The sequence below is a fragment of the Myotis nattereri genome (genome assembly GCF_964212035.1).
Source record: "Myotis nattereri genome assembly, chromosome: 5".
Classification (NCBI taxonomy): Eukaryota; Metazoa; Chordata; class Mammalia; order Chiroptera; family Vespertilionidae; genus Myotis; species Myotis nattereri.
The window spans coordinates 6136967-6164925 of NC_138080.1; the positions used below are offsets into that span (position 1 = coordinate 6136967).

Consider the following 27959-nt stretch of genomic DNA (forward strand, 5'->3'; position numbering starts at 1 on the left):
GAGCATCCTTGCCATCATTATTCTGAACATTATATCAGATAAATTTCTTATCTACATTTAATTTAGCTCTTCTTCTGGAGAATTCTCTTGTTCTTTCATTTGGGACTTGTTTTTTTGTCTTCCCATTTTGGTTGCCTGTTTGGGTTTGTGTCTATGTATTAGGTAGATCTGCTACGACTCCCAATCTCTAGTGCAGGACTGTCAGACACTGTTTCTGACTTGTGCTGAGCACCCTGTTTGGAGCTATCAGCAATTCACACCTTGTGGCTCCCTCTGCTGGGGCTGGGTGCCTTTGGAAAGGACCAACATGTGCACCAAGGTCTGGTTTTCCTAGCCCAGGGCTCCAAATTAGAACAGAGAAAGATTTAAGTCTCCAGAGATCTGCCTCTGCCTGCAGTCTGATTGTTATTCAGTCTTGATTAGCCTTAGGCTATCGATTACAGGTTGCAGTGAGAGGTTTTCCAACAGGGTGAGGCAATTGCTTCTCCCCCCAGGCAAAAGCTGCCTAGATGATAAAGGTTTGCTGTAGAAAGATGTTCTCCTCAGTATGTAGGAATGACTCAGTACAGGAAACAGGGGTATCTGCCCCTAAGCTCTTAACCCCTGAGCCCCCAACTCTGATTTCTGCTCACACAGCTCCAGTCCACTCAGTCTTCCCTCTGAGTGGCTGTGCACAGACTTTTGTGCATTGGCCCTTTAAGAGGGTGCCTGCATTTCCAGCTGTCTCTCCCTGGCAGCTAGCCATTCTGCTGCTTTTCACAGCCCAATGTTATGTGGGCACCTTTCTCAGGTCTGTGCTCTGGGCTGGGGAGCCCAGCTTTGGGTTTAGACCCCACAGTCTCAGTGGCAACCCCCATAGCTGAGATATCCCTCCGGAACTTCAGCTGCTGTCTATGGAAGCCTGGCCAGCCCCTTCACACCTCCACACTTCCTACCAGTCTTTATTCAGTCTCTACTTTTTGTTCTTGGTTACCAGGCTTCTCTCCAGCTAATCTTCAGTTGATCATTCAGGATGGTTTTTCTGTATTTAGTTGTAATTCCAGTTTGGTCCTGGGAGCATGATCAGTGTGGCTTCTACTTACTCCACCACCATTTTGGAATCTCAACATTAAAATTTTTAATTAAAAAAAATATGTGTATGTATATATATATATCCTATATAATAAAAGGCTAATATGCAAATAGACCGAATGGTGGAACAACCGAACAACAGTAGCTATGATGTGTGCTGACCACCAGGGGGCACATGCAGAACATAGCATGCGTCGGCAGCGGGTGGCAGAGCACAGAACATGGTGAGCGCCAGCCACGGCAGGATGGTGGAGCAGGTGAGCGAGGGCACCAGACCAACGTGGGATACTGGTCACTGTCACTGGCGCGAGCATTTGGTGGTTACTGAAAACTCTTTGCTCTCACACGCCATGGTCCTGCCCGGCGCTAACACCTGCTGCCGGCACCAGCCCTGCTCGCACCTGCTGTTGGCACCAGAGCCACTGCTCATACCGCTGCCAGTCCTCGCTGCCGGCCCCGATCACTTGGCACTGTCAGTGGGTGTGAGCGGCGGCTGCTGGCCCCGATCACCCCTGAGGGCTTCTCCACCTGCCCCTCTTTCTGAGGGGCAATCCGGGCCAGTTGCTCACACCCGCTGATGGCGCTGGCCCCGCTTGCACCTGTTGCTGGTGCCGGCCCCAATTGCTCTGCGCTATCAGTGCTGCCAGCAGACAGGGGACCAGGGGCTGCGGAGGGAGGGGCCAGGAGGGGTCGTGGGGGATGGGCCGAGGATGGGCTGCCCCTGTGCCCACTGCAGCCTCGTGGCCCACAGTTCCTTTCAGGGTGCATGAATTTGGGCACTGGGCTCCTAAAATATATATATATATATATATATATATATATATATATATATATATATATGGCACTGTGACAGACCAAATAACTAGAAAAGAACTACAGGCAGTTACCCCACCAAAATATTAAAAAAATCCATTTAAAGTGTACATTGTGATTTGATTTATGTATACATTTTAAAAGATCCCCTCCATTGAGTTAATTAACACATTCACCACCTCACATATTTAGCTTTTTTTGTTTGTTTTGGTGAGAGCATTTAAATTCTACTCTCGGCTAATTTACATTATACAATACAGTGTTATCAGCTATATTTCATGGTGTTTCAGAAAAAAAACAAAACAGGGTAAGTATGCCCAGCCGGTGAGGCTCAGTTGGGTGAGTACCTCCCATGCACCAAGAGGATGCCGGTTTCATTCCAGGTCAGGGCACATGCCTGGATTGTGGGCTCTACCCCCAGTAGGGGGCATGCAGGAGGCAGCCAATCGATGTTGCTCTCTCATTGATGTTTCCATCTCTCCCTCCCTCTCCCTCTCTCTCTCTTTAAAAACTCAATAAAAACATATTTTTAAAAAACAGGGTAAGCAGGATTTCAATTTTATTTAACTTTTAAATTGTCAATCTAGCAATGGCCTTAGGTTAAGAGCAATGAAACATTTCTTTCAAGCACAATTTCAGCTTCGGAAAAGTGGAGTGTCTCACGTTATCTCTTTCTCTTGTAGGCAGGAAATTACTGCACTGGAGAAAGGAAATCGATGTCAAGATAAGAAAAGTAAGTCATTGCTTCACAATATTTGTTTTACTAGGGAAGCTGTAAATTAAACATCCAAATTAGCTGTGATTCTGATACTCTGTCAGGATTGGAGGAGACGTGGCTGGAGTCTTCACAGAAATGTCTTAGCCCTTCATTTTTTGCCTCACAAAACTGATTTTATTATTATTTGTATTATAGTAGTATCTATATATAATTTCTTTCAAGCAACACTTTGTGCACTTCTATAGGAAGCAATTAATCAAAATCCTATGGATTTGAATTTCCATATTGTTATTTCAAAATAGGGCTATTTGGAATATTAGTTGGTGTTAAGTATATCTTCTTTGCTCATGCATTTACTCTGTCTGATTTAGTATCTATGTGTAGTAATCATGTGATTACTTTAAAAGGGACAACTATAAATAACGATGCTTAGTCCCTTGGGACAGGCTTATCTGAAGGACACTAACTTTTCTCATTACTGTTGCTTCAACTGTCTTCTCCTCTTACAGTCAAACTTCTTCAAAGAATTGTCTAGCCATGTCACTTTCCAATCTCTCAGCTCCACTGAGTGTACTTGATGGTCTATGAAATAAATATATTAATTTTTAAATGGTCTATGAATATATATATATATCCCTCACCAGAGGCTATTTTTCCATTGATTTTTAGAGAGAGTAAAAGAGAGAAGGAAAGAAGGGAGAAATATCGACATGAGAAAAGCACATCAATTGGTTGCCTCCTGCACATGCCCCAAGCAGGGCCTGGGCCAGGGAGGAAACTGCAACTGAAGTATGTGCCCTTGACCGGATTCAAACCTGGGACCCTTTGGTCCACAGGCCAAAGCTCTATCCACTGAGCCAAACTGGCTAGGGCAATGAAATAAATATTTTTCCAATGTCATCATTATCATAAATAGAATAACATACTTTTTAAAAAAATCATAGTGTATTGCACATAAAATTGCCATATGAGACAATTTTTATAATTAAATTTATTGAGGTAACTTGGTTAATAACATTATATGTTCCAAGTTTACAATTCATCTGTGTTTTGCATTGTGTGCTCACCACCCAAAATCTAGTTTCCCTTCATCACCATATATTTGACCTCCTATACCTGCTTCATCCTCCTTCCACCCTTCTTCTCCTTTGGTAACCACCATTATGTTTGTCTTTGTCTGTGAGTTGTTTGTTCATTTGTTGCTTTCTGTTTTATATCCTACATATGAGTGAAATCATAAGGCTCTTTTCCTTCCTGATGAAATAATTATTTGGTTGTATATAGTTGTACTAACATTGGTCATGTTTAAAAAAAGCCAAATGCCTCTCCCCAAAGGTAACTACTACAGACATTAAAATGCAATGTTCAGTCTTAATCTCAATCGCTTTATCTCCAGCACTTACAAATGCTGCTCAACAACTCCCTCCTGAAATCGCTCCTTCCTCCACTTTATCTCTTTCCTGAAATCGCTCCTTCCTCCGTTTGACACCACACTCTGCTGTTTGCATCCTCACTCACAGCCATTTCTCCACCACCTAACATTACCCTTTCCTGGGCACATCTAAAATGCTGGTGCTCGCCCTGACTAGTTTGGCTCAGTGGATAGAGCGTTGGCCTGCGGACTGAAGGGTCCCAGGTTCGATTCCAGTCAAGGGCATGTACCTTGGTTGCGGGCACATTCCCCGTAGGGGGTGTGCAAGAGGCAGCTGATCGGTGCTTCTCTCTCGTCGATGTTTCTAACTCTCTTTCCCTTTCCCTTCCTCTCTGTAAGAAATCAATAAAATATATTTTTTAAAAAATAAATAAAATAAAATGCTGGTGCTCCTCAGTGGTCCAGCCTTGGAACTTGTTTTACTCTCTTGAAGAGTTTGTGTAGGATTGACCTTATGTCTCTTAATATTTGATGGAAGTTACAGAGTATTCACATTTTTTGTTTAATTTTGTCAGCTTTGTAACATGCATTGTTCTCATCAAATTTGTCCTTTTTCACTAAAATTTCAAAGTCCTAAGCTTAAAGTGGGTCATATATACTTATATGTAGCCTATCTAATAAAAGAGTAATATGCAAATTAACCATCACACCCTCACTCCCTCACTCCGTCACAAAGGTGGCGGCGACCACGGAGCTGGAGTGAGCAGGAGGCTTAGGTTGCCCCCGGCGATGGAGGAAACCAAGCTTCCCTCCTGCCCTGGACATCCCTGAGCTCTGCTCAAGGCTACAATGTTTCAATTATAGAAGATAAATAAATCCCAAATACCTGCTTCCAGCCGCCATGGCCTCTGCTCAAGGAAGGGCTGGGAACATGGGTTGCCAGGGGCAACCCAGGCTTCTAGCAGGACCAAGGCTACAAAGTTTCAATTATAGAAGTTAAATAAATCCCAGATACCTGCTTCCAGCCCACAGGCATGGCCAGCCTGAAAACGGCCCTCAGCCCCTCACCCAGGCTTGCCAGGCACCCCAGCGGGACCCCCTCACCCTGAATGGGGTGTGACCAGCCTGAAAACAGCCCTCAGCCCCTCACCCAGGCTGGCCAAACCTCCACAGGGTGAGGGTCCCCACTGGGGGGCTTGACCAGCCTGCAATCAGCCATTAGCCCCTCACCCAGGCTGGCCAGGCACCCCAGTGGGGACCCCCACCCTGAAGGGGGTGTGGCCAACCTGAAAAGAGCCCTCAGCCCCTTACTCAGGCTGGCCAGGTACCCCAGCAGGACCCCCACCCTGATCAGGAACACCCTTCAGGGCAAACCAGCCGGCCCACACCCATGCACCAGGCCTCTATCCTATATAATAAAAGGGTAATATGCAAATTGACCCTAACAACAGAATGACTGGGAATGACTGGTCACTATGACACACACTGACCACCAGGGGGCAGACGCTCAATGCAGGAGCTGCCCTCTGGTGATCAGTGCACTCCCACAGGGGGAGCTCTGCTCAGCCACAAGCCAGGCTGACGGCTGCCAGCACAGCAGTGGTGGTGGGAGCCTCTCCCACGTCCTCAGCAGCACTAAGGATGTCCAACTGCAGCTTAGGTCTGCTCCCCGCTGGCAAGTGGACATCCCCCGAGGGCTCCCAGGCTGCCAGAGGGATGTCTGACTGCCAGCTTAGGCCCGATCCCCTAGGGAGTGGGCCTAAGCCAGCAGGACATCCCCCGAGGGGTCCCAGACTGCGAGAGGGCACAGGCCGGGCTGAGGTAACCCCCCAAGTACACAAATTTTTGTGCACCAGGCCTCTAGTTTTATTATAATTTTTAAAATTGTAATTACAGTTGACATACGGTACTATATTAGTTTCAGGTGTACAGTGTAATGATTAGACATTTATATACTTTACAAATGATCACCCCATAAGTATAGTATCCACCTGACACCATATATAGTTATTATAATACTAGAGGCCCAGTACACAAAATTCGTACACTCAGTGTGTGTGGGGGGGGGGAGGGCGGGGGAGGGGCTGGTCCCTCAGCCTGGCCTGCGCCCTCTTGCAGTCTGGGAACCTTTGGCGAATATCCGACTGACAGCTTGAATATAGTTGTCCTTAGCCCTGCTGCAGAGGCGGGAGAGGCTCCCACCACCGTGTTGTGCTCGCCAGTCATGAGCCTGCGTCTGACTGAGCAGTGCTCCCCCTGTGGGAGTGCACTGACCACCAGGGGAAAGCTCCTGCATTGAGCGTCTGCCCCCTGGTGGTCTGTGCGCGTCATAGCGACCATTCGTTCTGCCATTCAGTTGATTTGCATACTAGCCTTTCATTACGTGGGATTATTGACTATATTCCCCATGCTGGACTTTGCCTTCCTTTGACTGTTTTTGTAACGGGCAATTTGTACTTCTTAATCCCTTCACCAGCCCCCAGCCCCCTAGAACCACTTCCAACTGGCAAACATCAAATTGTTCTCTGTATTTATGAGATTCTTTGTTTTATTTCATATATTTTGTTTTTTAGATTCCCCAAATATAAGTGAAACCCTATGGTATTTTTCTTTATCTGTCTGACTTATTTCACTTAGCATAATACCCTATGAGTCCATCCATAGTGTCACAAATGGTAAGATTTTATTCTTTTTTATGGCTGAATAATACTCTACTGCATAAATGTACAACTTTTTTTATTTAAAAAATTTTATTATTGATTTCAGAGAGGAAGGGAGAGCGATAGAGATAGAAACATCAATGATGACAGAGAATTATTGATTGGCTGCCTCCAGCACACCCCCTACTGGGGGGATCGAGCCTGCAACCCAGGCATATGCCCTTGGTTAGAATTGAACCCAGGACCCTTTAGTCCTCAGGCCAACACTCCATCCACTGAGCCAAACTGGCTTTATCCAATTGTCTATCAGTGGACACTTAAGATGGTTTCTTATCTTTTTTTAAAATTTATTTTTTATTGTTGACATTATTATAAATGCCCCCTATTCCCCCTTCCCCCACTCACTTCCTTGCTCCACCCAACCCCTGCCCTATCTCTGGCTTCACCACACTATTATCTGTGTCCTTGGCGATCCCTATATGCATATACATTCTTTGGTTAATCCCTTCCCATCGCCCCCAAGCCTCCCCTCTGAGACCAGTCATGCTTTGGCTGTTGTAAATAGTGCTGCAATAAACACGGGGGTGCATATATCTTTTTGAATTAATGTTTTGGATTTCTTTGGATAAATACCCAGAAGTGAGATTGCCAATCAATGATTCTCTCTCATCATGGTTGTTTCTATCTCTCTCACCCCTCTCTTCCTCTCTGAAATCAATAAAAATATATTTTAAAAAAAGACAGTTGAGGATCCCTCAAAGCTGCTGCTGGGTGCGGCCCGCAGACTCCTCTTCCAGACGGAATCATGGCAGCGAAGCCCCTCCAGCAGCAGAGCCTGGAGCCACGTTCTCAGCTGGGCGGCTGACAAGAGGGCTCCTCCCCTGGGAAGGCGCAGACCAAGGTTCCCTGTGCCCAGTGCTAGGCCGGCTCTGCTTCCCATCTCTGCTGCTCTGGGTGTGGGGTTGAGGCCTCACACGCCCAGAGGGAAGGAGCTTTGCAGCCATGATATCCCTCCTGCCTCACATCGGCCACACAGGCGGGGGCGGGGCGGGGCGGGGTCCTCCCTTTCCACAATGGCAGTCCTCCTGTAGGTCCCAGGTGGCTCCGTCAGTGCTCCCTAGATGCAGCAGTTCTAGTCAGCTGCACTTCGCTTGGTGTTTCCAGTGGATTGTGCAGTAGCTTCGCTGTAAATCTGCCCCCTGGCTGGGAGCAAGGGGACACAGCATCCAGCTAGTCTGCAGCCATCTTGCCTCTCACTTTTTTTCTTGGTCCCTTTACCTTTTTCGCCCAACCCTCTCCCCGCTTATAACTGGCAGTTTGTTCTCTGCACCTACGAGTCTGTTCCTTTGTAAAAAATATATATATATTTTTAAATCCTCACCCAAGGATATGCTTAGAGTGAGGAAGGGAGAAAGAGAGAAACATTGACCCATTGCCTTCCATATGCTCCCCAACTGAGACTGTGAGAAGTCTCACCTGTCCGAGTCCCAGTAATGGACTTGGAGACATGAAGGATGGCGAAAACCAGAGCTTTAATACATCCTTGAGAGCGGGTACATGTGGGCAGGCAGGCACACACAGAGCAGTGATCATAGGCAACTTAACCTTATGGTGCCAGCGTCCCTGCTCTGGCTCCTCACTGGCTGAGTACTGTGGAGTTAACAGTCTCTCCCCTAAGTCACCTGGGTCTTATTGTCTCCTATTGGGTTATTTTAAAAAATGGGCTGAGGCCTTTTCTAGTTGTCTCTCTTAGGTTTTACGCCACCGCAAGGAAAAACCATGAGTCCAAACAGAGACCAGATTAAACAGGCTTTATTGGGAGCACACGGGGGCAGGGTGCCAGCGAATACCAGACAGTCTCCACCTCCCTTTGTCTAGGGCAGGGGTGAGTAACCTTTTTGTGAGTGCGTGCCAAAACCAGCAAAATCTCTGACTCAAAATTCTTCTGTGTGCCAACCCTAATTTTTTGAGAACATGTCACACCTACTTGATATCTCTTAAGGTATACATCTGTGAAGAACCTCGAAGAAATAAATAAAATTCATTCGAGCGACAAAAACACAGTATATGATGATGAAAAATACATTTTTAAAAATATATTTTATTGATTTTTTACACAGAGGAAGGGAGAGAGATAGAGAGTTAGAAACATCGATGGGAGAGAAACATCAATCAGCTGCCTCTTACACATCTCCTACTGGGGATGTGCCCACAACCAAGGTACATGCCCTTGACTGGAATTGAACCTGGGACCTTTCAGTCTGCAGGCCAACGCTCTATCCACTGAGCCAAACCGGTTTCGGCCATTTGTTTTTTAACGTATACATGTACACTGATAGTCTGACAGAAAACTTTGTGGCTCTGTTTGATATTATCAGTGGGACTTTTGCTGCTGCATCACTGATGACAGAGATTTTACATCAGGTTTATATTTCGTGACCTTCAGAGATATGCATGCGTTACTACTCTCATCCATCAGGCTACTCCTATTACGAGACTTAACAAAATTCATCACTGAGAACAAAGATCCACAAGCGTATGTGGATGAAACCAAAACACTGGTCGGATCTAGGAAGGCAGGGAGAGTTAAGGCATAGGCATAGAAATTGCTCTTCCCCTCTCTCGTCAATCCATGTCTATGGTCTTTAAGATAACTTGTTATGTAAAATTATTTATTTATACCTAAGATGCGCCTACACTGAATTTATCTGAAAAATAAAAAAGTCGATATTAAGAAAAAAATTGTAAATGGAAGATTATAAGAGAGGGTTTCGCGTGCCAGCAAAAGTTACTGGCGTGCCATGTTTGGCACACATGCCAGGGATTGCCCACCCCTGGTCTAGGCAGATCTTCCTGGAAAATGTGCTACTGGTCACATGCACAGTTCTTTGTTCTTGTACCCTCTCCCCCTTTACCTTGGGGAAATTCGGTAACCGACTGGCCACGTGCTGTTTGTTTTCTAAAAGTTGACTATGCTGAAGATGGATCACAGGCCTGTCTCCTACCCAGGTATGTGCAGGGAATCGAACTGGCAACCCTTTGGTCCAGCAGGACAACACTTAACCAACTGAGCCCCTCCAGCAGGGCTCTATGAGTTTGTTTCTATTTTGTTTGTTTATTTTTTTCCTGAAGTTCCACATATAAGTGAAACCATATAGTATTTGTCTTTCTCTGATTGGCTTATTTCACTTAGCATAATACACTCCAGTTTTATCCATGCTATTGCAAAATGCAAGATTTCCTTCTTTTTTACAGTATTCCATTATGTGAATGTACCACCGTTTTTAAAATATATATATACATATACTAGAGGCCCGGTGCACAACATTCATGCACACCTGGGGGGCAGGGGAGTCCCTCAGCCCAGCATGTGCCCTTTCGCAGTCCAGGAGCCCTCGGGGGACATCTGACTGACAGCTTAGGGAGCGGACCTAAGCTGCAGTTGGACATCCTTAGCGCTGCTGCGGAGGCGGGAGAGGCTCCCACCACCGCTGCTCCCACCTCCGCTGTGCTCACCAGCTGTCAGGTGGCTTCTGGCTGAGCAGCTCCCCCTGTGGGAGTTTCTGCTTTGAGCGTCTGCCCCCTGGTGGTCAGTGTGCATCATAGCAACCGGTCATTCCTCCGTTTGGTCGATTTGCATATTACCCTTTTATTATATAGGATAGGATTTTATTTATTTCAGAGAGGTAGGGAGAGGGAGAGATAGAAACATCTATGATGAGAGAAAATCATTGATCAGTTGCCTCCTGTATGTCCCCTACTGGGGACTGAGCCTACAACGGGGACATGTGCCATTGACCAAAATTGAACCTGGGACCTTTCAATCCACAGGCCAATGCTCTATTCGCTGAGCCAAATCAGCTAGAGCTGTATCACAGTTCTTTTATCCACTTATCTACTGATGGGCACCTGGGCTGCTTCCAAATTTTGGCCATTGAAAATAACATTTTAATGAACATATGGATGCATACATTCTTTTGCATCAGTGGGATCACTGGGTCATGACAATTCCATTTTTAATTTTATAAGAAAACTCTATACTGCTTTCCATAGTGATTGCACCAGTCTGTTAAGGGCAGAAATAGAATCTTGGGGACCAGCGGCAATTATAAGTAATATTAATCATGCTCTATAACCATGACGGTTCTGTTCTGATTAGAAAAAGCACATTCTAACCTTGTTGGGAGTTGTGCACCCTGGGACATGGGAGCTACCATCCTCCTTCTGAGAACTGCCTGTCATTAGGAAAGAGTTACAACCTCATGGCTGAAACAGTCTAGTTGAGGAGGCACCTGCTCCTTACAATCCCAGCCCCTTTTGCCTGTAATCTGGTCCTGGGGGGCCCAGAGGTGCCTCTCCTCCTGCAATCCTCCTCTCCCAGCCCACATGATGATAATTCCGTGCCTTCTTTCCCATGTCTGTAATTCCTACTTTCCCACATAATCTTTGTCCTTCTACCCAATATAAGCAGCTGGCTTATGGGGAGGGCAGGGCAGATTTTTGTGGGTGACCTGCTCCTCTCCCTGCTGCCGGCACTATTGGAATAAATGCTCATATATGATTCAACCCTGACCCTGCTTAATTGGCTGAATAAGTGACAGGCAGGCTGGACCCCTTGGTTGTCCAGTTACAAGTCTGCATGTCCATCAGTCTGCATTCTCTCTTCTCCTTATGGTACCCAAATGATTTGGATGTTGTTATGCTTGATGTTGTCCCAAGGGTCCCTTACACCATCTGTGTGAGCCACGTCCTGCGTGGTTCAGGGTTTGGGATCTGGAGAAGGGCTGCGAGCAAATGACAGAGATGAGACAAGAAATAATAATTTGGAAATATTGGGGGCCAGGCGGAAAGTCCAACACAAGGGGAAGGACTTCACTGGTGCCCAGGCCTTGCCAACCTTTTATTCAATTTTGGATACAAATATAGCCCTTAGTCAGGCAGGCAATTCTGGTAATGGACAGACTATCTTAAAGGTCAGTAAATATTAGTAAAGATTTACTCTGAGACTATTTGGTCAGGAAATTGCTTGAGCTACCATTGTCTCAACTAAACAATCGGTGCATTGCTCTGGCCCTTGCCAGGGCTCAAGGTTCACCAGTGTTCCGGGCTCCTTGTTTACATTTCTCTGATAGTGAAGACAATGGGTAGCTTCCAACAACCATCCTCATTTCTTTAAATTGAATTTTTGCTACTCTAATTGGGTGTTTTCTGCTGCCTTGTCTTCCAAATTGCTGATTCAATCTTTGGCTTCATCCACCCTACTGTTTATTCCTTTGTGTGTATTCTTTATTTCAGATAGTGTATTCTTCATGTCTGACTGGTTCTTTTGGGGGTCCTTTTATGTCTTCTTCATGCTGTTGAAGTTCTTACTACGTTCCTTGAGCACTGGTTCCGTCTGTTCTGGGGCCTTTTGGTCAATGTCTGGCACTCCCTGTGACAGGCCCTGAGCAACCTGTTTAAAACCTACCAGGGGAACCACTGCAGCTGAGATATCTCTCTGGGATCTCAGCCACCACCCATGGGAGCAAGGCCAACCCTTTTCACGCCTCCACCCTTTCTACCACTCACGATGTGGTTTCCTCTGTAGATCCTTGGTTATAAGACTTCTGTTCAACTAGTCTTTGGTTGGTTATTCAGGTTGATTGTTCTACAGTGGAACCTTGGTTCTTGAACTTAATTCATTCCAGAAAGCTGTTTAAGAAGCGATTTGTTCGAAAACCGAATCATTTTTTTCCCATTAGAAATAATGTAAATTGAATTAATCCATTCCAGACCCCCAAATGACTCCCTATTTTAACCTTTCTTGTATACAGTGCATGTCTAATGTACTGTTTAATCTATAAACGTTTTAAAAAACACATAAAATGGAAATGAAAATTTTACAAAAAGGAAATAAAATGTACAGTAAAAAAATGAAAATGTATGTACACACTAGAACTTACCCTTAATGTTGAGAGCTACTGATGGTTGAAATGGAGAAGTGGGATGGAGGGATGTTATTGTTTAGAAGAGGAGTCCCCTTCCATAAAAACATCAGGTAGCTCTTTGTAGGGAGTGGCTCTAGGGTCAAGCCTCAGGCTGACCTGTGGCAGGGCCACAAACAAGTCCCGGCCTGGAGGGCAGAGCTCTCCTAGCATAATTAAGCCTGACCTTGTAGCCCTCCCTAATTCCTTCCCAAGTAGCTCATGGACTGTGGGAGGTGCAGCAAGTGTTGCCAAAACAAGAACATTTGTATACATGTTAATCTACCCTTGTTTTAATCAGACTATAAATAAAGCATCGGCTCGCAGGCTGGGTCTTTTGTGTCCTCATCCAGGCAGGGAGATCCACCGAGCCCCAGCTGTATTCTCTTGTCTGTCTTTTCTTCAATCCTTCACCGCCCCTCCCCAAATTCACCCTTGGCTGTGCTGGCGTGGCACAGCTCTTCTTCTGGGGTTCTTTCTCTCTTTTGCCTCTGCTCCACTAGAACTTGCTCCAGGCTCACTGGGCCTGTCTCACTAAAAATCTATCCAATGATTTTTTTTTTGTTTTGTTTTGTTTTGTTTTAATATATTTTATTGATTTTTCACAGAGAGGAAGGGAGAGAAATAGAAAGCCAGAAACATCGATGAGAGAGAAACATCGATCAGCTGCCTCCTGCACATCTCCCACTGGGGACGTGCCCACAACCCAGGCACATGCCCTTGACCGGAATCGAACCCGGGACCCTTCAGTCCGCAGGCCGACGCTCTATCCACTGAGCCAAACCGGTTTCGGCTGATTTTTGGTTTTGTCTGCATTTTAACACTTGCCTGAAGTGAAACACTGCATTGTCATTGAACAAGTTTATTGCATGGTTTGCTATTTCTTTGTCATGGTGATATTTCTCAATAAATATTCACAGCACAATTTCCTGAGACATTGACAACATGAGGTTTAGTGGTAAACTGACTCATCTTTGTCGCCTGAGAAGTTTTGTTCCCATTTTTCTATGACTAATTTGGTCAGGAACCAAATTGTTTGAGATGGGAGACATTAGAAAATTGAAGTTTGACTGTATATTTTAGTTGTAATTCCAGTTTGCAAACGGAAAAGGAAGAGAAAAGCTGGGGTAGCAATACTCATATCTGACAAAATAGATTTCAAAATAAAGGTCATCACAAGAGATAACAAAAGTCACTACATAATACTAAAGGGATCAATCAAACAAGAGGATATAACCCTAGTAAACATATATGCACCCAATATAGGAGCACCTAAACATATCTTTTTTAAAAACTTCTAGAGGACTTTAATGGAGAGATCGACAACAATAGTCATAGTAGGGGACTTTAACACTCCTCTGACTTCACTGGATAGATCTTCCAGAAAAAAAATTAACAAGGAAACAGTGACTCTAAAGGACACACTGGATCAGATGAATTTAATTAACATTCATAGAACATTTTACCCCAAAGCTGCAGAATATGTATTCTTCTCAAGTGCACATGGATCATTCTCAAAGATAGACCATATGTTAGTATACAAAACAAGTGTCAGATCACAAAGGAAATAATAAAGATTAGAGCAGAAATAAATGACATAAAGAGTAATAAATAAATAAATAAATAAAAGATCAATGAAACCAAGAGCTGACTCTCTGAAAAGATAAACAAGATTGATGAACTATTAGCCAGACTTATCAAGAAACAAAGAGAAAGGACCCAAATAATAAAAAAAGTCATAAACAAAAGCAGAGACGTAACAATTGACACCACAGAAATACAAAGGGTTGTAAGAATATACTATGAATAACTATTGACAACAAGCTAGACAATGTGGATGAAATGAACAAATTTCTAGAAAAATACAATCTCCCAAAGATGAATCAGGAAGAATCAGAAAACCAAAACTCCCAGCAAACAAAAGCCCTGGTCCAGACGGCTTCACAGGGGAGTTTTTCCAAACATTCAAAGAAGAACTAACACCTGTACTCCTCAAACTATTCCAGAAAATCCAGAGGAAGGAACACTTCCAAACTCTTTTTATGAGACCAGCATTATCCTAATTCCAAAACCAGATAAAGGCACTACAAAGAAAGAGAAGTACAGGCCAATATCCCTGATGAACATAGATGCTAAAATCCTCAATATTAGCAAATCGGATCCAGCGATATATTAGAAATATCATAAATCATGACCAAGTGGGATTTATCCTAGGGATGCAAGGCTGGTACAGTATTCTCAAATCAATAAATATGATACGTCACATAAACAAACTGAAAGACAACTATCGCATGAGCATATCAATAGACACTGAAAAAGCATTCAACAAAATCCAACACCCGTTTTTGATAAAATCGCTCAGCAAAGTGGAAATAGAGGGGTCATATTTCAACATAATAAAGTCCATACATGACAAACCTACAGCTAACATCATACTCAATGGGCGAAAACTAAAACCATTTCCCCTAAGAACAGGAACAAGCCAGGGATGTCTGCTTTCACCAGTCCTTTTTTGTTTTGTTTTTAAATTGATTTCAAAGAGGAAGGGAGAGGGAGAGGGAGAAATTGAAGTATCAATGATGAGAATCACTGACCAGCTGCCTCCTGCATGCCCCCTATTAGGGAGTGAGCCCAAAACCCAGGCATGTGCCCTTGAATGGACTCAAACCTGGGATCCTTTAGTCCACAGGCTGATGCTCTATCCACTTAGCCAAAACGACTAGGGCTGTTTTCACCACTCTTATTCAACATATTACTGGATGTCCTAGCCACAGTGATCAGACAAGAAGAAGAAATAAAAGGCATCCAAATTGGAAAGGAGCAAGTGAAACTCTCATTATTCGCAGATGACATGATATGGTACTAGAAAACCCTAGATTTAATAAATTAATTCGGCAAAGAGAAACTTAACAAACAGTCCAATTTACCATTGCAACAAAAATATTAATATATGTAGGAATAAACTTAACCAAGGTGTAAAAGACTTGTACCCAGAAAACTACAGGATGTTGAAAAAAGAGATAGAAGAAGATATAAACAACTGGAAGAATATACTGTGTTCATGGATTGGTAGAATCAATATCATTAAAATGTCCATACTACCCAAAGCAATCTACAAATTCAAAGCAACTTAACAAAAGGAAGTCAAACAATCCAGTTAGAAAATGGGCAAAGGACCTAAATAGCTACTTCTCCAAAGGGGACATACAGATGGCCAAGAGGCATCCTGCTCTGACGCTGTATGAAGCTGGCCACTCGCTGTGCTGGCTCTGGGCCTCTTTGGAGGGACTCTTTTGTAAGCCAAGGTCAGACTGCTGTCTGTGCCTGGCTCTCCGTCACCTGTGTGAAGCTACAAGGTATCCACAGTTTGTGGCTTCCTCTGCTGGGCTCGGCTGTGCACGGGAAGGACCAAGCTGCACTCTAAGGCCAGCTTTTGCTAGCACAGGGCTTAGAGGCCTGGCAGCAAGTGTCCCAAGGCACCAGGGCCTACCTCAGTGCCTGCGCCTGCTGGCTGGCTTTTAGTTTTAGTCACTGAAAAGGCCCAGTCACTGAAAGGTCCTCTGGTCGAATCAGGAGGATGGGGCTATTGGGTCTCCCATGAGGGGGAGGTGTTTTCAGCTTCAGGGAAGATGGTGGGTGTGAGCCCTTGCCCCAGAGTCACACCTCTGCGTCTATCTCGGATTTCCCCCAACCTTGCGGGCAGGGCCCCTAGGAGTCAGTGGGTGGGGCCTCTGGGGCCCAGAAGTTGCGAGGGTGTTCCTATTGGATCTCCCATGAGAGGGAAGCACCAGTCAGGCTCACGGGAAATTGGAGGGAATGACCTAATCCCACAGCTGGCCACTGACACCCCTGAGTCTGCCCGGACTGCTGTGTCCCAGCCGGTGCCACTGACTCCTCAGCAGGGTTACTATTGCTGTGGGTGAGCAGGAGTCCAGAGGGTGGGTTAATTGCTTTTCCCAGGCTGGTACTGTGCAGAGAGGACCTCTCTGCTGCAGAAAGATGGCTGCTGCGGTCCTGGAGGATGACTCAGTACAGGGGTCCTGATGGCTGTTCGCCCCCTGTCTCCCAGAGCCCCAGCCCCAGCCCCAGATTCTCCTCAGGTGACAGACATGAGTCACCTGAGCCCAGGGTGAGTGGCTGCGAACAAAATTTTGTGAGTTGGCCCTTTGAGAGGGTGCTCTTGTCTCAAAGGGGCTGTGCCTCTCCTTGGCATTCAGAAACCCTGCCACCTTTTACAGCTGGATGCTCTATGGGCACCGGTTCCCAGCTCTGGCGCTCTGGGCTGGGGAGCCTGGCTTGGTGTTTAGCCTTCATGCCTCTCTGGGGAACCTCTTGCTGCTGAACTATCCCTCCATAACCTCAGCACTGCCTGTGGGAGCAGGGCCAGCCCTGTCACATCTCCACCCTTCCTACCATCCTCGAGGTGGCTTCTTCCGTCCGCCCTTGTTTAAAAGTCTCCTCCTCAGCCCAGCCAGTGGTTGAGCATCAACCTATGAACCAGGAGGTCACAGTTCATTCCCAGTCAGCGCCCATGCCCGGGTTACAGGCTCAATCCCCAGTGTGGCACAAACAGGAGGCAGCCAATCAATGACTCTCTCTCATCGTTGATGTTTCTATCTCTTCTCCCTTCCTCTCTGAAATCAATAAAAATATATTTTAAAAAAGAAAAATAAATAAGCCCCCTTTTCAGATAGTCTTTAGTTAGTAATTCAGGGTGATTTTCCCCCAATTGAGTTGTATTTCCAGTTTGGTTCTGGGAGAAGCTGAGAGCCAGATCACCACATCTTTAAAGCGCCAGTGTCTGCTAGTTCTGCGCTGTGGATTTTATCAAAGTTCTTTGTCATATATATCAACTTTGAGGCAAGTTACTCATATTCTTTAAATTTTGGTTTCTTCATATGGAAAATTGTCTTAAAATTAAAAAATATTACAACTTTAGATTCTGGTTGTGAAAATAACATTTAAAAATCAATGTCTACTTATTAGAACTATGCCTTATTTATTGAATCACAACTTTAAAGGCATGAATGCATCATATTCTCTGCTTATGTACTCCAGGAGCAATTGGATCACAGGTCAGTGTCTACATTCCGCATTCTTTTTGTAATGGCCTGTTTAAGCAGTCATTTAGGCTGGCCTCTTCCATCCTGGTGACCACAGGTAAACTTTAATAAACCTTTTGCCACGCATATCATGGACCATTTGTGTCCATATATTAACACTGATGGCACCCTTTCTGCCTCTAAACCAAACCAGGTGATACAACTAAGACCAGACTCTCACACGTTGGGGAGTGTGTTGCTTTTAACAATTCCTGATACCAACTGTTGAAGTCAATCACAATTATTGAATTGAATTGCAGAGTAGCCACTGTAGTGCACTAAGGTCTTACAAATCACAATAGGGCTACCACGTTTACAAAAAAAACAAACAGCAAGTGAAATTAGCATTTCAGAAAACAACACGGTGCTCACTAATGTGTTATCTCATGGCCTTGAGGAGAGAAAGGCTTTCCTTGTCATTTTATGGGATATTGTCAGAAAGATAATAAGGTTACATTAACATATTCACTTTAATATTCTTATACTCTTAAATCTTTAGATATATTCATGTTTTTTAAATAAAATAGAATACATGTGCGGTAGGCAGAATAAAAGCCCCAAAAGATATGCGTTTAAATCTACTTAAAAAAAAAATATGACAAAGGGGACATTGAGGATGTGATGGCATTAAGGGTATGAAGGTGGGGGGAGGAGCCTGGATTATCCAGGGGAGCGGCGGGTAAACACAAAGGTCCGTACAAGGAGGAAGACAGACGCAGAGGAGACGGGGCCAGGGCGGTGCGGCGGGAGAAGGATCTGAACTGCCATTGCTGGTCTCGGGTCGCTAGCACAGGGAGGCAGGACCCGAGGAATGAGCACAACCTCTAGGAGCTGGAAAGACGAAGAAACAGAGTCTCCCCTTTTCAGCTGAGGAAGAAAGAACCTCATTATCCAAGACCAGAGGGAGCACTTCATCTGCCAAGAGAGACTTGTTGGAGGCTGGCGTCCAGCTTCGTGGCAGTCCTCAGACCTTCTCTCAGTTGTTCTCGTTCCGATTCTAAGGGCCATATTTCCCCCAATCAATGCCCTAACTTCAAATAAGAAGTCTACTCAGGAGGTTAATTCAACTGACCTTTAGCTTCGTAATGGCAAACTCCATGTTTTTAATCAGAGACTAACTATGCTTGTTGCTAAACATTTTAACATCTTCAGCACCAACAGTGGGACCACTGGTCCTTGACTTTCTGATGCCGATCACACTGACACTTGGTCCTCCAAATTGCTGTTTCTAACGCTACAACTGAATTCTGTTTCTAGGCTACATAATTTCCTCCGTTTATGATTATAAAACACTATTAAAGTCAAAACATAGCTGTTTAATTAAATTATTGCATTTATGAAGATATGTGGTTTTATGGATATAAGTAGCATTTTATATTTGAAAGCACTGCATTGAACATGACTTTTTATTTGTGCAGAATGATTAGTTATTAGAAATTATTAACATACGAGAGGCCCGATGCATGAAATCCATGCAAGAGTGGGCCTTCCTTTCCCCAGCTGCTGGCACCGGCTTCCTTCTGGGACCCAAAACCTGGGCTTTCCTCGCAGCCCTGGCTTCGTCTGGAAGGTTGTCCAGAAGGTCGTCTAGAAGAGTCCCAGGTTCAATTCCAGTCAAGGGCGTATACTACGGTTGCAGGCTCTTCCCCGGCCCTGGTCGGGGCTCAGGCAGGAGGCAACCAATCGATGGGCTTCTCTCACATTGATGTTTCTCTCTGTCTTTCCCTCTCTCTTCCACTCTCTCCAAAAATCAATGGAAAAATATCCTCAGGTGAGGATTAAAAAATATATATGCAGTGGTAGAAAAGGAAAAAAAAAGAGGAAAAAGAAAAAATATATTACAGTGGATATCAGATTAACATATGTATAAATCGCTTCAGTATTCATATATGTAGTCAACCTTCGTATTTAATCTGAAGAACTTACTCTTATTTCAGTACCTATCTCTATAATGATTATTCATCTTAAAAATATGATTTTCCTGTGATGCTTTTATGGAAGTTCTATCTTAAATTTATAACTATAATCGTTCTTCCTTCATCCTTGCCATACTCTGTTTTCATAGCGTGTTTGTGGGCAAAATTGTGTTACCCACTTCCAAATGCCACTGTCCTTCAGCAGCCTTGGTGTGTAGCCTTTACACAGAAACAGTACTGATGCTGCTTCCGGACGTATGTTCTTCCGTGGTCTTGTCCTAGAGCCTTGAAAAGCTCAGTGTCAGGTGGGCCTCTTTACAGTTCACCACTGCGTTCTACCCTTTTAACCACTCCTCAACCCCAACTGTGATGTCCAAAATTCTTAGGTTGGTTTCTTTTTATGTTTTATCCTCTAGGTAATGAAGTTTTATCCACCTCTAATCAGGTAATAAAAATATTACATTTGTCTGATAAATGTCAAAATCCAGATGCCTTTATGTAAGCATAGCTGTAGATCTTCCTTTACTTGAAATTTCTAAATGCATTGATCAATACTTTCAAATTTTAAATAATATTCTTGAGAATTTTAATGCAGAAACAAAAATAAATTTGAAAATTTTTAAATGCTTTGAATTTAGATGATTGGAAAGTTCTTGTTATAATTCTACTGAAGTCTTATTTTAATTTTCAAAACTAATATAACAAAAATAAGTTAATCAAGTAAATACACACATATAATCTGACACTATAAAACATCCATTCTTTTTAACTTTCCACATTTGTTTCCAATATTTATGTCCATGAATTAACATCTATATTCACAAACATGGTGGATAACAACAGGCACATTAAAAAGCTTATTCTTTTTAATTCTACATCACAAGCATTTTATTAACTTTATTATGTAGTATCTTCATTTTTAAATTTTTCTTTCATAGTCTATGCAATTGAAAGTTTATTTAAAAATCTAAATTTTATTAATTGTATTTTATCTTATGCATATTTATAGTTATGTAACTTAATTTTTTTTAAAAAAATATATTTCATTGATTTTTTTACAGAGAGGAAGGGAGAGAGATAGAGAGTTAGAAACATCAATGAGAGAGAAACATCAATCAACTGCCTCCTGCACACCCCCCACTGGGGACATGCCCGCAACCTAGGTACATGCCCTTGACCGGAATCGAACCTGGGACCTTTCAGTCCGCAGGCCGACGCTCTATCCACTGAGCCAAACCGGTTTCGGCTATAGTTATGTAACTTGATCAATTACTTGCTGAGTGTTGATTGCTGCATATATTCTATCTCAACACGTGTGGCCTAAAGGAGGGATAGCAGTGTGCTTCCTTTCTTGTTTATTGTGTGAGGTGAGAGGAAAGCAGAGTGAGCGGTAACTTAGAGCACAGTCCGCCTTGCTCAGTGAGTCTCTCAGACATCAGGGCCCGAAGCTTTGGACACCTGAAGTGTAAGGTCTTCATCAGAGAAGAAGAGAGGAGGGTGAGGGGCTGGGTTCGAATCTGATGGATGGCTGGATCCTTGATTTCTTTCTCCTTTGTGCCTGGCAGGAAAATGAGGATGACTGTGGTTCTGAAGAAGTGTGCTACACAGTCATTCGTCCCCACGCTCAACCCAAGCCCTCCTTGAGCTCCAATGACAATGGCTATGAGAACATTGACTCCATCACAAAGAGGGTGAAATCATTTAAAGAAGAAACAGAATATGCCCTCCTCAGGACGTGCATCACCAGGCGTTCGCCCTGCACCCCGGAGCATGATTACGAACTTGTGCTTCCCCACTAGGCACCTCATGCCTTTTCGTCTTTCAGTAACAAAGATGGTACAGAGGGATACCCGCTGGGGAAGCCTCTCTCTCAGCAGTTCATAAAACATTCATTTCTGTCCTGAGTTTAGAAATCATGTCCTTTTAATATAGCGCCTTGGGAAACTCTTAAACATGGTATCTCTGTGGTTTGTATGAAGCCGTCTGCATTGGCATAAGGATCTAAAGTCTTCTACATCTTTTTGTTTGTAAGGTTTGAAGATATGGAGGTGGTGGGGAAACCTTCCTAGGACAATAAACATCCACAAATATATAACCTAAAACATTCAGTTCCAGCCATGCTCTCCAAATTTCAAACGCCGATATTTTCATTTGTAATTATGCATTTTAGTTTTGATGTATAAGCTACTCAATAAACTTTTAAAATATAGGACTAGTGAAGAGACCCTTTAATGACCTGATATTTACTTCAATTTTGTCTTTTCTATGTTTTTTAAATTTTACTTGTGATAGTGTTTTTAGAATCAAGGTATTAATATTAGATTTTCTGAGAGGAGAAGCGGAGTACGCCATTAATTATAAAAGAAGAAACGCATCAGGCATAGTTGCCCATTGTCTTTCTTTTCAATAGTAAATAGGATGATTTTGTTCAAATATTAGCAAAAAAACAAAAGTAAACCTGTGCCGATAGCTCTGTTCACAACATACTAGGTGATTACCTGTGATTAGTAGCTTCTACTAATGAATAATGAATGGGCTCTGATTTTAAATTGTAGGTACACCGATAAATAACCTATCCATTTTCATTTTCATTCCCAAGGAATTTTTAAATGATGCCAACGCCCTAATCACGGCACAAAGGCTATAGTTGACAAAGCCCTGACATCCTTGTGGATAACTATCCTCCGTTTTTTTTTCAAGCTAATGAAATATTTTATGTGCATAATAAAAGTGATATATTTAAAATAACATTTCCAGGCCCACACATCTGCAGGAGTGTGTGAGGAAAAATTCCACTGGAGTATAATAAGTGGAATTTGATTGATAAAACCATAATACAATCCACTCCCTATAGTAAATACTAACATTCACCATAGGCTTGAAAACCCTTGTAGCATTAGTAATTGTATTTTTAAAAATATTATAAACATGCATATGATGCACAGGAAGATGGAAAAAGTTTAGATTGTAACTGCACACCTTATGTACTCCCAGCTTTTCTAATTTACAATCAGTTAAGAACCACAGTTTTTAGAGAAAATATTTTAAAATAATATATGACTAGTAAGTGATTTTCTACTCAAATAAATAAAAAAATTTTCATCTTAATGTCACATTGAATTTCAGTACTTTTCAATCCAAGAAAAAAACACACAAATGAGACATGGTCATGAGTTCAGGATTATATATATACTAGAGGCCCGGTGCACTAAATTTGTGCACGGGGGGGTGGGGGATGGAAATCCCCTCAGCCCAGCCTGCACCCTCTCCAATCCGGGACCCCTCAGGGGATGTCTGACTGCTGGTTTAGGCTTGATCCTGAGGATCGGGCCTAAACCGGCAGTCGGACATCCTTCACACAATCCGGGACTGTTGGCTCTTAACTGCTCACCTGCCTGCCTGCCTAAATTCCCCTACTGGCCCCCTGCCAGCCTGATCACCCCTGGTTGCCCACAACTGCCCCTCCCACTGGCCTGGTCATGCCCAATGGCCCATCCTGCCAGCCTGGTCTCCCCTCACTGCCCCCACTGCTGGCCTGGTCACCCCCAAGTGCCCCCACTGCTGCCTGGTGGCCCCCAACTGCCCCCGCCCCGGCTTGGTTGCCCCTCACTGCCCCCCTCTGCCAGCCTGGTCGACCCACACAGCCTGCTCTTCAGTCGTTTGGTCGTCCCTCACTAACCCCCCTGCTGGCCTGGTTGCCCCATTCAGCCTGTTTGGTTGTCTGTTCAGTCATTCTTTCGGTTGCGATGGTCCCCGGCTCTTTATATATAGAGAGTACAGTTTGCCTTGTTATAATACACTAGAGACCTGGTGCATGGATTTGTGCACCAGGGAGGTCCCTTAGCCTGGCCTGAACCCTCTCGCAATCCAGGACCGGGCTGAAACCGGCAGCCCATCCCTGAGGGATGTAGTAGTGCGGGAAGCTGCAGGCTGCTGGGGAGGAGCCAGTGCCACTCTGCTCATCCCAGCCCCACTGTGCCTGTGGCCGCTGCTGCTTGGTGAGCTCGCTGAGCGGCGCTCCTGCTGCGGAAGCACACTGACCACCAGGGGGGGCAGCTCCTGCATTGAGCGTCTGCCCCCTGGTGGTCCATGTGCAACATAACTACCAGTAGACTGTTCGGTGTTCGGTCGTTCAGTCGCTTGGTTGCTCGGTCGCTCTGGCTTTTATATATATAGATTTGTGGCTTCATGACAAAATTAACTCAAGCTAATTTGCATAACACAAGAAAAAAAGCATTAAATGCATTTCTGAAATAAGTTTTTCATTTAATTTTAGACTCTCAACATAGCATTAGCCCTTGGCATTGCTTTAAAGGAAGGTTCGTTAAACACTAAACTAGCTAAATAACTTGCTTGAAAGCTTTAAACACAATTGGTATAGAAAATGCTTTCCCTCGCATCTCAATCTTACATGTATGGAGGAGGTGAGGGGGAAAGGCAGGCAATTCCTTTAGCAGCATATACAGCTAAACCCATCGAACACCTGAACCTGGAAAGCCCGTGACTGACCCCATTAAAAAGAACTGGCAAATATCAGAAGTCACACACTTCATAAACCAAAAGACAATAATTTTAGGTTTATGGTAAGTAAATATTTTTGATAAACTTTTAACATTAACCTAGAGGAATCATCTGTTCATTGTAAGAAAGGCATAACAGAAAGTGAAAGGCATTTAAACTAAACTGATTTTCAATCCTCTTTGAACAAAAGAAATGAAAAATAATGGCTGATTAGCTAAGCTTCGTGCTCTAACCAAACTAATTACAGTGATCTTTAAATGTCAATAGCCCACCTGACTGGGTAGCTTGATAGTTCAATAATTTTGCAATAATATTTTTATTTTTTTGTTTTTTTTGTTTGTTTGTTTTTAATTAAATCTTTATTGTTCAGATTATTACATTTGTTCCTCTTCCCCCCCCCCATAACTCCCCTCCCAGTTCCCACCCCACCCTCCGCCCTCACTCCCCACCCACTGTCCTCATCCATAGGTGCACGATTTTTGTCCAGTCTCTTCCCGCATCTCCCACACCCCTTTCCCCCCCAAGAATAGTCAGTTCATTCCCTTTCTATGTCCCTGATTCTATTATAATCACCAGTTCATTCTGTTCATCAGATTATTTGTTCACTTGATTCTCAGATTCACTTGTTGATAGATGCATGTTTGTTGTTCATAATTTGTATCTTTACCTTTTTCTTCTTCTTCCTCTTCTTAAAGGATACGTTTCAGCATTTCATATAATACTGGTTTGGTGGTGATGAACTCCTTTAGCTTTTCCTTATCTGTGAAGCTCTTTATCTGACCTTCAATTCTGAATGATAGCTTTGCTGGATAAAGTAATCTTGGTTGTAGGTTCTTCATATTCATCACTTTGAATATTTCTTGCCATTCCCTTCTGGCCTGCAAAGTTTCTGTTGAGAAATCAGCTGACAGTCGTATGGGTATTCCCTTGTAGGTAACTGAGTTTCTTTCTCTTGCTGCTCTTAAGAGTCTCTCTTTGTCTTTTGCTCTTGGCATTTTAATTATGATGTGTCTTGGTGTGGTCCTCTTTGGATTCCTTTTGTTTGGGGTTCTCTGTGCTTCCTGGGCTTGTAAGTCTATTTCTTTCACCAGGTAGGGGAAGTTTTCTGTCATTATTTCTTCAAATAGGTTTTCAATATCTTGGTCTCTCTCATCTTCTGGCACCCCTGTAATTCTGATGTTGGTACGCTTGAAGCTGTCCCAGAGGCTCCTTACACTATCTTCATATTTTGGGATTCTTTTTTCATTTTGCTTTTCTGGTTGGGTGTTTTTTGCTTTTTCGCATTTCAAATCTTTGCCTTGATTCTTGCGCTCCTCTGATCTGCTGTTGGGAGTCTGTATAATATTCTTTATTTCAGTCAGTGTATGCTTAATTTCTAATTGGTTCTTTATCACAACATCAAGGGTCTCATTAGATTTCTTGCAGATCTCATTAAGTTTATCGGCAGTTTCTAGAAGATTATTGAAAGACCTTAAAAGTGTGGTTCTGAATTCTATATCCTCCATTGACATTTGTGTCCTGTTTCTTTGTCTCCGCATTTTTTATGCTTTCTTGGTGCACCCCCTAGTGGTCTTTGTGTGCAGTCTTGTTGTAGTTAAGCCTTGATTGTTGTAGGTAATACTGGGGGTGATTTGACCTCCAGGCCAACTGGCTGTGAGAATCCTGAAATAATATTTTTAAGAACACAAAGAGCCCTAGCTGGTTTGGCTCAGTGGATAGAGCGTCGGCCTGCAGACTGAAAGGTCCCAGGTTCAATTCCAGCCAAGGGGCACATGCCCAGGTTGCTGGATGCTCAGTAGGGGGCACGCAGGAGGCAGCTTATCAATGATTCTCTCTCATCATTGATGTTTCTCTCTCACTCTCCCACTCCCTTCCTGTTTGAAATCAATAAAATGTGTTTTAATAAATAAATAAATAAAAACACAAAGCCGCTAAAATGATCCGATCACACAATGTTCATCTTAGGCATTCTGCATCTCTTTGCCAATCTGCAGCTGAGGACCTTGTTCCAATCAATCTTAGTGCATGTAACTGGCAACTGTCGACATAAGGCTTTGAAAGTAGTGTCCGACATGGTCTGAAAGTTCTCCCTGATGGCAGTCTGGTATTCATTTTCTGAAGCTTCTACAACCGTTATAAATTCTTTTGCTGTTTGCACCTCATTAGACACTGTTAGGGAATCGTGTATATCTTTATGACTCACTAGCTGAACATTACCATCTTCATAATAATGAACCTGAAATTTCAAGATGCCAACCACTTGAGTGGTTGAAGGAGTGATTGTAAACTTCCACTCTGACCTCCAATGACCATTCCAAAAGTTTTTTGCTTGGAACTGATGGCTCTCTGTGCATGCAATAATGGTTTGCTGCCCATATGTTTTTTACCACATACAGTACAGACCCCATGTGGATAATGTTCTTTTACAGAAGCTCGCAGAGCCGTTTCTACTCAAGTTCTCCATGATTCAATTGCATTCTCTGCTTCATACGGTCTTGGATCAGTTGCTTCCTTTCTTAAGTGATCAAATTTGAAACAGATTCTGTTTTCTTGGATCCAAAAACTTTCCATTTCTCATGTATCCATGTTTTGTTATCGATACCTGATCTTCATCACCTTCAATTTTTACTGGAGTAACTGGTCCAAGTTATATCATGCAAATGCTTGGGCTGCTCCTTCCCTGAGAAGATTATCATTATTAAGCAGCAACCGGACATCATTAAACACCTCATTAAATTCTCTAGGAGAGGCATGTATGATGAATTTTGCTGCTATTGAACCATAGGCACCCCATCTTGTTAGAATTGCCATTTAAAAATTTTCACTAAGCATAGATGGTCCTTTGTTCTGTTAATTAACTCTGCTATTCCTGGCTTCTGTAAACATGCTTGCTTGAATAATAGGGATGATAAGCTCAGTTATCTGGTCCTGCAAGCCACTCTGCTGACGTAAGGGTCTGGTCCATCCCTGGTTACTCCCATGCCAGGTGTCTTTTAGTTATCTGAATTATGCTGTGCTCAAGGCTACAAGCTTCCTGCAAGATATCTACTAAGCACACTCCCCCCATCCCAGTACATAGGGCTCTTTGAAAAGCCTGCAAAAGGTCCAGAAGACCCATATTTAGGAGACAAAGAAACCAGGAGGGTATAAAGCAGTGGTTCTCAACCTTCCTAATGCCACTACCCTTTAATACAGTTCCTCATGTTATGGTGACCCCCAAACATAAAATTATTTTTGTTGCTACTTCATAACTGTAATTTTGCTACTGTTATGAATTGTAATGTAAATATCTGATATGCAGGATGTATTTTCATTGTTACAAATTGAACATAATTAAAGCATAGTGATTAATCACAAAACAATATGTAATTATATATGTGTTTTCCAATGGTCTTAGGCCACCCCTGTGAAAGGGTCGTTTCACCCCTGTGAAAAGGCGACCCACAGGTTGAGAACCACTGCTCTAAACAGAGACAGTGGAATGGATTTTTCATGTCATTCCCTTCTGGCCTGTAGTGTTTCTGTTAGAAATCAGCTGACAGCCTTGCTGCCTTAAGATTCTCTCTTTGTTTTTAACTATTGCTGTTTTAATTATGATTACTGTTCAGTGTGGTTACACAGATGTCACTTCTACACCTAATGCATCAGAGATCATTTTGCTCCATATTATCATCCAAACCCCCTATGTTTGTTCACTTAAATAGTTGTCACTAGCCCTAGCTGGTATGGCTCAGTGGCTAGAGTGTCTGCCGGCAGACTGAAGGGGCCTGGGTTTGATTCCAATCAAGGGCATGTATCTCGGTTGCAGGCTTGATCCCCAACC

At 43.4% G+C, this 27959-nt stretch overlaps 1 protein-coding gene and 1 pseudogene across 2 annotated transcripts; one reads left to right on the forward strand and one right to left on the reverse strand.

The window, feature by feature from the left end:
• Positions 1 to 1260: 1260 nt before the first annotated feature.
• GCSAML (germinal center associated signaling and motility like) lies at positions 1261 to 21414 on the forward strand (the record flags this gene model as incomplete). The annotated part of the gene is made up of 4 exons (XM_081091296.1): positions 1261 to 1295; positions 2568 to 2617; positions 20032 to 20060; positions 21181 to 21414. 4 exons carry the CDS (start codon positions 1261 to 1263, stop codon positions 21412 to 21414), a joined length of 348 nt encoding a protein of 115 aa, XP_080947422.1.
• A 4683-nt stretch (positions 21415 to 26097) lies between these two features.
• Positions 26098 to 26947, reverse strand: LOC308519317 (F-actin-capping protein subunit alpha-2-like; annotated as a pseudogene). The gene is made up of 2 exons: positions 26739 to 26947; positions 26098 to 26504 (listed from the first exon to the last, which is right to left on the reverse strand). The product of its transcript is annotated as an F-actin-capping protein subunit alpha-2-like (transcript).
• Between the last annotated feature and the right edge of the window lie 1012 nt (positions 26948 to 27959).